This window comes from Xiphophorus couchianus, chromosome 1 (assembly GCF_001444195.1).
Source record: "Xiphophorus couchianus chromosome 1, X_couchianus-1.0, whole genome shotgun sequence".
Taxonomy (NCBI): domain Eukaryota; kingdom Metazoa; phylum Chordata; class Actinopteri; order Cyprinodontiformes; family Poeciliidae; genus Xiphophorus; species Xiphophorus couchianus.
In genome coordinates this window covers 15370060-15380668 of record NC_040228.1, presented here as the reverse complement: position 1 = coordinate 15380668, position 10609 = coordinate 15370060, and the positions used below count along the sequence as shown (strand labels likewise).

The 10609-nt window shown below is 39.0% G+C and overlaps 1 protein-coding gene across 1 annotated transcript; it reads right to left on the bottom strand.

The window, feature by feature from the left end:
* Positions 1–4341: 4341 nt before the first annotated feature.
* Positions 4342–10508, bottom strand: pa2g4b (proliferation-associated 2G4, b). Its single transcript, XM_028022563.1, has 13 exons — positions 10294–10508; positions 8615–8743; positions 8417–8522; positions 8249–8318; positions 8061–8153; positions 6798–6861; positions 6623–6701; positions 6447–6525; positions 6234–6367; positions 6039–6133; positions 5493–5620; positions 5364–5417; positions 4342–5272 (listed from the first exon to the last, which is right to left on the bottom strand). Exons 1-13 carry the CDS (start codon positions 10379–10381, stop codon positions 5213–5215), a joined length of 1179 nt encoding a protein of 392 aa, XP_027878364.1. The 5' UTR covers positions 10382–10508; the 3' UTR covers positions 4342–5212.
* Positions 10509–10609: the final 101 nt, after the last annotated feature.

The following is a 10609-nucleotide window of genomic DNA, read 5'->3' as shown; positions in this document are numbered from 1 at the left end:
TTTTATGATCCTTTGTTTACAGAGAACATGCACTCTGTGAAGCAGCCATAATCAAGTCATGTGAGACATATTGTGCACCTTTCAACAGTATCCATACCCCTGGAACATTTTCACATTTTCCCATGCTACAAAGGTCAGTGTATTTTATTGAGTCAAGACAAGTTTATTTGTTTTGTACATTTTATCAATGAGGCAATTCAAAGTGTTTTAAATAATGAAAGCGTACAGCAATTTACAGACAATAAGGAAGCACTATCACAGGGGCAGCATAAAGAGAAGTAATAAAAAGTTGCAATACAGACTAGAATCAATCTGTTTCCCAGTAATTATTAATCAAAGGCATCTCTAAACAAATGGGTTTTCAGACTTTATTTTTAACAGAGATTCAGCAGTTTTTCAGTTTTTTGGAAGATTGTTCCATATCAGTGGAGCATAAAAATTGAATTCTGCATCTCTATGTTCAGATTCTGATTCTGGGGATACAGAATAGACTTAAACTATAAGACCTGGGTAGTGTAGAAGGATGATACAGAACAACAGGGCCCTTTAATGCACTTTGGTGCCAATCAGTGATTAATAAACTAAAACAAATATTTTAAAGTCCATTTTCTGAGCTACATGGACACAGTGTAAAGTCTTTAGAGCAGGTTGATGTGCTCAATCTTTCTGGTCATCAAGAACCCGAGCAAGTGCACGCACTCCTAAATCTCCTTGAAATATTGCAAAAACAGCACCGCTGTTGAAAGAAAACCATAAGAGGCCCTGTTTTCTGCTTTGGTCACATGCTATGTAGGGGAGAGATCAGTCATGTGGAAGAAAGTGTTCTGGTCAGATGAGACCAAAAATGAACGTTCTGGCCTCCATGCAAAACGCTGCATTTCCCCAGTGAACACCGTGATGGTGGAGAGTGGTGTGAGATCTGTGTGGTTGATGGTTTCCTGTAAAATTCTCAGATGTGACTAAGTTGTTACACCACTATTATCTTTCTATCTTCTTAGATATGATTCTGTTCAAGGTAACTGCATGTAAGGGGAAACATATTAACTGTTTAAAAGTACTTCTTTTGAACAGACACTTTTACTGTTAAAATCGATCAAGTAAAATTTTACAACTACAAACTTGAGACGTTTTAGTACCTGAAGTTCATTACCTTGACCTTTTTGTCACATTTTCTCCATATTACAGCCGGACAATTCAACGTCTCCTTGGGCACAAAAAAACAAACTAATCAGGATGTGGAAGGCAACGAATGCTTGAGTTGCATGCTTTTATTATTATTATTATTATTATTATTATTATTATTATTATTATTTTTATATTATTATTATTATTTTTTTTTTTTTACAAATAAAGTATGTAAGTAAGTAATGTTTGTAAAGAATAAATAGGAAAGCAGCACATCATTTTACTTCCACTTCTCGAATATCCAGATCTGATCTGTTGATCTGTCCAGTTATACATATTTTAAGTGGGCAAAAAAGTTTTTTTCCATCAAGATTATCTTATAACTTGGAATTCTTATGTTAATAAATGTAATTGGATTTTGGGATTATCCTGTTTTTGTCAGTCTTGTTGTCTTGTTTAGTCCCCTGAATATTGTAAGAGGCCCGCATTACATATTTTGTGCCCATAAAGGTCTCTGTGCGTGCAAAAAAAGAACATCCTCTTTTCTCATGACATTTTTAAACCATTTTGAAAACATTTTACCATTTTTTTTTATCCACCAGCATGGTAATTTGTTTTGTACATTCTGACAGTTTATTAGTTCTGCAGCCAAATCTTAAGAAACATGCTTCCATTGGTCTCTGAAACCTCAAAACCCATACATTAAGAAATACATGTTCCAATAAAAACATGGATAAGAGGAAAATTTGAATTATCTTCTCTAAGTTACAGCAGAAGGAGAAGTGGAAGTCACAGGATTATGGGTCTGAGATGTTGAAATGATGTGGCCACTGATGTAAGAAAAGGTCGAAGTCAGCTCGTAACTGGGCCATGTCGCTCAAGTGAAACCTCTGGCCTTGGCAGAACTTCATAACATTTAGTCAACAAACAGAAACATATATTTTTAGCTGTGGGAAGCTTGACATTGAACTGGCAATTGCTGCTATTCGTATAATAGGACAATGCAGCTATTATAAAGGAAACTATATTGTCTATTCTTTACATGGACTGAAATCCCCTTTTGAAACAACAGCTTGATTTTTCTTTGAAAGACGCCATCTAGTGGGCACACACTTGTCTACCGAAGCTGCCTCGGTTCGAAAGTTAATTTTCAACCAATTTATCTATAAAACGTTCAAGAGCTGCAAAAGACACCTGCTATGATCCCACAGGTTGTTGTATTATTTACAAAAAACTCATCAGAATTTCAAAAGAACATGTCATGAGTTGCAAGCACTGCATACTAACAACTCAACACGTTCATTTGGTCAACATGTTGAGTTTCATTTTGACCACAACAGAAAACAAATCATATGACACATAGCTTTAAAAGCAACTTTTCCAAAGGCCATATATAAGGGAAATTACCTGTTCATGCTTTAAAGCATGAGAACATGAGTAATTGAGCTGACAATCCTGCCAGTGTTAGAAACAGCTTGGCTCGATACCAGGAAATTATTATTGTAGAATTGTGATGAGGATATCCTAATACATTATCATCAATCTTTTAAATCTTCTTTGTAGATAAGATGCTTCCAAAACTTTGGCATGCACAGCATCTCTAACACTGTGATTTGCCATTCTTCCATCCTGGTAACCAACAGTGTGCAGCAACACTTGAGAAAGGGAGGTATGCACTAGTCTATGGTCCACAGAGCTGGTGAAAACTCTGGTAACTCCAGTCTGTCACATCACTGAAAGGAGTTTTAAATTACAGGGAAATTTGAGAGGTTGTGAAATTATAATTTCTTAAAACATTTATGTGTTGATTCTGGTAATCGACCCATACCTTGTATTAGGTGTGGTTTACCTTTAGAGGCAAATACTTCATCCAACAAAGCTGTACATAAATGCTGCAGCAATGAAATATATTGTGCAGCACTAGTGTAACCATACACATACCACTGTGACCACTGCAGTTATATTGAACAACAAATTAAAAGCATTTCCTATGGGAACATTTGAATATTTATATTTAATCTGCTTAGTTCATGGAGGAAACCAAAATCATCTTATTGCTCAATTAAATATATCACAGTGTAAAGTTCAAGAGAATTGAAACAGGTGCCTGTTCACATGCACACGATAACTGTTGAAACATTTTGCTGAACAAAAATGGTATTTTCAAGGTCTTTTAACAAGGCAGGACTGAGAATGTCTCGCTGAACAACAATACCCCCCTTCTATGAACGAACCAATAAACAAAGGCACAGAAAAGATCAGCATGTATAAATTTTTTATCATTTTTCAAAATCCAATTTCTCATACTTGTTCTCACACATAAAAATAGCTATTATTTTTACATTTTCTGTCTTTGATGGCATTTCCAAATGTTCCCTTGAAGTTATCTAATTTGACGTGGCAACGCACTCCTTCGTCACAAGGGGGCAATATTACATTACACACATTGATCTAATCTAATGCGACGACTTGCAGTAAACACTAATCACGTCCAACAAGGCGCTGAAAGTTGGGTTTGTAGATTTACAATTAAAAAAATATCCTAGATATTTCTATTTTATGTTTTCATAACAATATTTCCTTAAAACGACTAAATTAAGCAACAACAAACTAATATTTAGTGGTAAATATCCCCACTGGCACATTAAAGACTGGTGGTTATTAACTTATTGGCATCTCATGTGCGGGACCCATTTATTTCCTCTTTCTGACAGCTAACCATTCCCATCCAAAACGCAAACATCTAAAACATCTCAGTGGTTGAAATAGCAGATAGTGGTAACAGAGTTAAAATGTAGGAATAACATATCAGTAAGACATGCCTGACAAAAAACCAATAAAATTTGACCCATGTCCAGAAGAGATATCTAGAAAAAAACCCGAAAAAAGCAATTTTGCTTTTCAGCTGATGCCAAATGATGTAAAGATGTGCTGAAGACACATTAGCAACGCTAGCTTGCGTCCCATTTGCAAGTTCAAGTAAAACATGACAGACTCATGTAAGATTGAGTTCCAGAGCAGTAGCCATTTCCCTAAATTTCAAGATTAAAAATATATTTCATAAATGGACTCCAGAGCTTCACGTCACTTTTATTCCAAAGGGAACAAGGTATGTTGTCAATAACGCCTGATGAAATTTATACCTTTTAATAATAATCATGTTAAATTGCCTTTATTACAACACACACGCACACACAAAAAGAAACGAGCACAAGATTGATGTCAGTTGGTTATTTATTGTTTCCAAAAATAGTCTCTGAAACTAAGATTTACAAAAGCGCCCATAAATCTTAACAGCTGTTGGAGTTCTCGTGTAAAAACCGACGACTGTCAGACCTCCTGGTGGCACCAGAGGACTGAATGCCGAAACCTTGACGGGAGTTTGAACTGTCCACCACTGAGGAAAACGAACCCCACACACTCCCACAACTTCATTACTGAAATGACAAGTCTCGAGATGCCAGTAGAAACTGTCATCTAGGCAGCCTGCTGTAGACTCCTAGAAAGATTACGCAATAAACCAGAGCACAAACCTAATTGAGCGTAATGTAAATGCTGGAATTAAGCTTTATTTGTCAGCAACACAATCTAATTAAAAAAATGTGTATGTCAATCATGTTGTGCAAAAGTTACCGCTCCTTTCAAAGGCATGGTTTCAACTGTACCACCAATGATTCTCTGAATGGTGTGACTTTGCTCTCGTCAACTGGAGAGTTGCTGGGACAAAATATATATATATATATAAATCTATAGATTTTCTTCACCGTTAGGGAAGTTGAGTCAATGGGAGTTTTTCTGGTGTAAATATGACCAATGAGGCAGATAATTAGTTAAGGTTTTTTTTTAAAAGCCGATGTGTGAATGGAAATTCATGAACGTAAAAGGAAGTTTGTCTAGAATAAATGAGACTCGGTGCCATGTTTTAGAGTTAAGGAGTGACAGGATTCTGGAGCAGCTTCCTCCCAGACTGACATCAGAGGCATTCACAGCAGCTATACGCCCTCGAGTCCCTCAGACAGCCGGGACAGAAAGAATCGTGACGTCTGTTCTTTGGGTTCATCGGGTTCCTGCCACCGTTTATTGAAATTTACTCGGCAGCTTCGGTCTCCATCGCCTGTCCTGTCGCATTCTCTACGGTTTTTGAAGCCTGTTGTAACAGAAATAAAATAAAAATTGAGAAAAGAGTTAGAAAAGATGTTTAAAAAAGAAGAAAAAACAAAACAAAACAGGAGAGTCACCTTCTTTTTCTTCTTCTTCTGAGCCTTGCGGCTGGCCGAGCTCTGAAGCAAAACCTTTAAGAACAAAACACTTATGAGGGGAAGGACAACATACGTCTGGACACACGAGTGTTTATGAAGAAGTCTAACCTTCAGCTCTGGATCCTCCACGTCGTGCTCAGACTGGTAGAGCTCGGGCTCAAAGAGGCTGCTGGTGATCCGCAGAGGTCCGTTGGCCATGAGCAGAACAGTGAACTTGAACTGGGCCACAAATTCCCCTGAGAAAAGATGGGAGTGAAAATGTGAAGATGGTGATGAAAAGTGCGTGTGGTGTGGGCAGCATGAAGACACAGTCACAAGGTTTCTGGACACTTCAGACTTTGATTTTCAAAATGTCTTTTTAAATTACAAAGTTCACATTACAGAGATATTTCTTTAGCCTTAATACATCAAGATGCTTTAGGAGGCAGATTCATCAACCGACAGTGACTTGCAGCAGAAAACCAAAGAAAAACTAAATTACTCCACCAGTTTGTGACAATGCACAAACTCAAATCTGTTTGAATATTAGCATCTTCTGTTTTACAAATCAAAACGACATGCAACATCTCTTGCGTGTTGACGAGTACATTTTTTCAGAACAACTTGGTGACATTTGCATGACTCTTCACCCGCCTCCCTCATCGCCCCACTTGCCTTCCTTCTCGTACAGCACGGCGAACGGCTGCAACAGCTCATGCTTGGCACACTCCACCACACCCAGCCTGGCCTTGGCTTCGTCCTCAAATGCTCTGAGGACGTAAAAAAAAGTAGCGAAAAAGGAAAAAAGGCGTCGGTGGAAGGCGAGTGAAAATGACTGGCTAAGATGAAGATGAAGAGAGCCGACGTTACCTCAAAGTGAAAGGCATCGTGTCGAATCGTCTCTCCATCTCGCTGAAGAACGTGCGGGACGTTTTCATCTTCAACCCGTAGACCTTATTGGGGTCTCGCTTGTAAACTGTGGTCCGCTGGCCTCCGTCCTTTGCCTGCAATGTTAAACGGGAAAGCAGTTCTTTAATTTTCAGGTTTTGTAAAGATAAAAAAATCTGGTTACACCACAGTTACCTTTCCCTCCCCAGTGCTGATCAGCACATCCACAGCGTAGACCTCGTGCACTTCGAACTCCGCCTTCTCATGATCCTTTCTGTAAACACGCACACATACACACACACAGAGCTGCGGTCATTTGGCAGCGACGGACAAAACAACCGAGTGGGCAGCGGTTCGCTGAGAAAGCTCACCTCTGCTGGTCCGTTGGGTTCTGAATGATGGTTTTCTCGCCATCTATCAAATGCTGTTTAAGCTGATGAGACAGCATGCCTGCAGACGATGAAGGAAGGACTTTAGTCTCAAACTTGTGCTAAGCAGATTGTCCGTTTAAAAAAAACAAACAAAATAAACAAAACAAGCACACACCCTCAACTGCAGAGCACTTGAATGACTTGGCGATTTTGTTCCAGGCTTCTGTGACCTGTGTGTTCTGAAGGAGAGGGAAGTGTTAGCAGAGTCGCGACCCCTGATCCTTCAGGTTTAATCAGGGCATCCAGACACCAAATGTTCTCATTTTAAGGCTACAAACTTCAATGAACTTTACTGGGATTTTTTCCCCCTCATAGACCATCACAAGGTAGAGCTTTATAAATTAGCTTTTAATCTATTGTTTTAAACATTTTTTTTTTTTACAATTGCAAACCAGAAAGATGTATCATACATTTGAATTCACCCCTGAACTCTGATACCTCCAAATAAAATCTGGTGCAACCAATTCTCTTCAGTCAATTTGTTTAGTCACAGTGAGATAAACTGATTAAGGTTTGAGATTACATACAGAGATCATATGTATGGAAGGTGGAATCCTCACTGAAAAGGTCAGAACACACTTGGGCTGAAGCAATTAATCAAATTTATTGTGATGAATCGATTATCGAAAACAATAATTAACAAATTTAGCTATCCAGTAATCGCTAAGTGGAGTATACAGACTCTGAAACATGCCATTTGCTAAAAAAAAAAGAAAAAAAGCTACACACTCAGAGCAATAACTAAGACAAAACTTGACAAAACATATACATTTTGTGCATGCATCCTTTGCTACTAATGAGCAAGAGTACAAAGAAACGCCATGCTGTTGCATTTCAGGAAAACAATTTTTTTCTTATTTCAAAGAGGAATTGAATTACTTTCAGCCAATTACTCATCAATAATCTATAGAATACTCGATTACTAAAATAATCGTCACCTGCAGCCCTACAATACACCATTCCCTGTGAGAAACATGGCGGTGGCAGCATTATGCTTTGAGGATGCTTTTCTTCAGCTGCTGATCAGCCGTAATGGGAAGATGGAACTAAGTAAGGTGATATCCTGAATAAAAAACCTGTTGGTGTGTTCATTGTCCAAAAACTGCAAACATGCAGTCAGAGCTACAATCCAGTGGTTTACATAAAAGCAAACTCATGGGTTAAAACATTTTGTTAACAAGTCAAAAGGTTTTAAATTCCTAAAGGAGTGAGTACATCCAAAAGACTTGCAGTCGTAATTCCAGAGAACTCACAGCAATGACCGGACTGAATACAAAAGCATTGCCAGTTTTGTTTGCGGTAGTCATGGAGTAAAAACAAGTTCAAGGAGCATGACTACTTTTGCATGCCAGTATATAGGAAAAGGAAACAGCGTTACCTGGTTTCCTGGCTTGACGAGCCGGAGAGCAGCTTCTGCACACAGGTGAGCTGCTTTGATGACATCAGCTTTCCGCCCTGTTACAGGGTTGTCCTGAGGACGGCACAGGGGCCAAGTTAAAAAATTATTACTTAGCTGGCGATGCTGCAACAGTGCGTGGATGATATGGCTCAGTGGTGCTAACCCACCTTGGTTGCCCCAACAACGAAGCTATGAGCCACATTTGAGATGAAGCCATCAACATGCACCCCGAGGTCACTGGACACAGAAAACAAGACGACACAAGGTAAGGAGAGCCGCCACTGCCAACTGTTTCCTCTTTGGTAGCGTGGACTGGCACAACAATGGCAGCTTACATCTTCACAAGGTCCCCATCTTTCAGGATTACATCAGGGTCACTTTTCAGAGGGGAGAAGTGACATACGCAGTTGTTGACCGACACACAGGTGGGGAACGCGATGCCTGAGGGAGACAGAACGCGAACGATGAAGGCGAGACTGAAACACTGACTGAAGGAAATCTGAAGGCGGAAAAAACTAAAAAAAAGCATTTACCTTTCTTCATGTCTTTCTCCCTTTTGAAGATTTTACCGGTTTCTGCTGCGATGAATTCATCTCCTTTTTGACAGAGGCTGAGCACTGAGACTCCAGGCACAGCGGCCTCGGCTACTTTCTTCAGAGCCTCTGCAGGACAAAATGAAAGGGAGATGAATAAAGAATGCAAAGCCTAATACACAGCTTATCAGACACATACAGTGCTATGAGCAAGTACTCAGACCCTTATTTTTTTTTACATTTTGTCATGTTACACGAAAAGACAAAAACATAGACATCATCTGTATTTAGCACTTCTGAAATCGGAACTTTGTCGGACCGCCTTTTACTGTGTTTTTCATCCAACACACATTGCCTACACAGACATGAAGGCAAAAAAAAACTGTCCTGTTAAAAAAATTTTAATAACTGGTTGACTCTTGAAAATCCCAAATACAAAGTGCAACAAGGAGAAACAGTGAACAAGTGCAAGCAGAACACTTTTGCAAGGCACTGCATCACTCGTGTACTTAAATCAAATGCAATATTTTAGGGAAATCAGGCAGGATTAATAAAGCCCAGTTAAAATATTGCATGTCTAACGTTTTCAAATACATAACAGATGGCTGGAGGTTTAGGTTTCTGACGTGATCCAACACCGCCCTTTTGGTTCTCATCTCATTTTCGTAAAATTACATTTGCAAACAAGCCAACACTGTCCAGATTGGCTGACAGCTGCATTTAAGGCCAAAACAACACAACACAACCAGTAAATTAGCGAGAAAGATCATAACTGCAGCCACTTCAAACTTCCTGACTCGACTACAGTTTAGGATTGGAGATAAAAGCAAATAATTAAAATATTTTTGGGATTTTACCTGGATGCCATCTGAGCTATAATGCTCAGCAGAACAGGAGACAATTTATTGTTTTTAATTATCTATACATTATTATTATTTTTACTAATAATAATACAAATAATAATAATTATTGTTATTATTTTTAGCAGGTTCAGGTTTTCTGCTGATTAGCTGCTTGCAAATGGAAACAAGTGACTCCAATGATTTCAAGTTTAAATTTTATTTGGATGGCAAGATTACAAATAAAATTAGGTCATAACAATCTGGATTTTAATTAAGTCAAAAACAACATACAGTAGATTAGATGTTTTATATCATGTTATTACTTTAATTGAGCTTTTATTACTTAAAATAAGTGTGTTTGTGTGTAATTTAGCTTCAAAGAACGACTCCTAAATATATAATACTAATGAACATTCTTTTAATAAGTGGCATTTAAATGTAATCTGTATGCATTTGAATTTTGAGCAAGTTTACATTTAAATTCCTGCTCCATTAAATTCCTACTACACTGGGTTCCCATTGTTAACTGGTAGTTTAGCAGTATCAGCTAGCTGCTAGCCAGTTAGCTCCGCTACAGAGCTAGCAGCCGAGCTCATAGAGCGAGATTCATTTTAAAAGACCTCAAATGACTAAGTGATACTATCTGCATTCATGTTTCAAGACCAGCGCTGTTTTGTGTCCGTTACAAGCACTGACTTCCTTTTCATCATAACACAGCCCTGTTCCTTGTTGCGGCACATGGCACTGCTGCTTTGCCTGGATAGCGGACACTGCTAACTAACGTCACACGGGCACTTATGAATCGATCTGTATAAAGCAGTTTTTTTTTCCTCTTACGGTTCGCGATCTCTGCTCCCATCTTGTACTTGGTGACCACCAGGTCTTCGGCGATGGTCTGCTCTGGTGACTCCTCATCTCCAGACATGTTGGCAGTGTGCAGACCTCGAACTTAGAATAACTTTTTCTCCTTCTCCCCGGCGGTTGTCAGTCAGTCAGCCAGGCACTGAACGGACCACGCTGCTTCCGCGCCGCTGCACGCAAATGCACCGGTGTTGAGCGAGAAAAAGCGCCCCGGTCAGGGAAGCACCTTCTGACCGACGATAGTCGTTTTCACTGAACGTCATCTAAAGAAAATCAACTGTAGCAAAAAAAA

Excerpts from the sequence above, each read along its gene's own strand:
- pa2g4b (XM_028022563.1), bottom strand. The coding sequence starts at position 10,381 with ATGTCTGGAGATGAGGAGTCACCAGAGCAGACCATCGCCGAAGACCTG. Across the intron at positions 8,744-10,293 it reads GGGAGCAGAGATCGCGAACC|AGGCTCTGAAGAAAGTAGCC; the intron begins GTAAGAGGAAAA and ends TTTGTCCTGCAG. Across the intron at positions 8,319-8,416 it reads GATGGGGACCTTGTGAAGAT|TGACCTCGGGGTGCATGTTG; the intron begins GTAAGCTGCCAT and ends TTCTGTGTCCAG.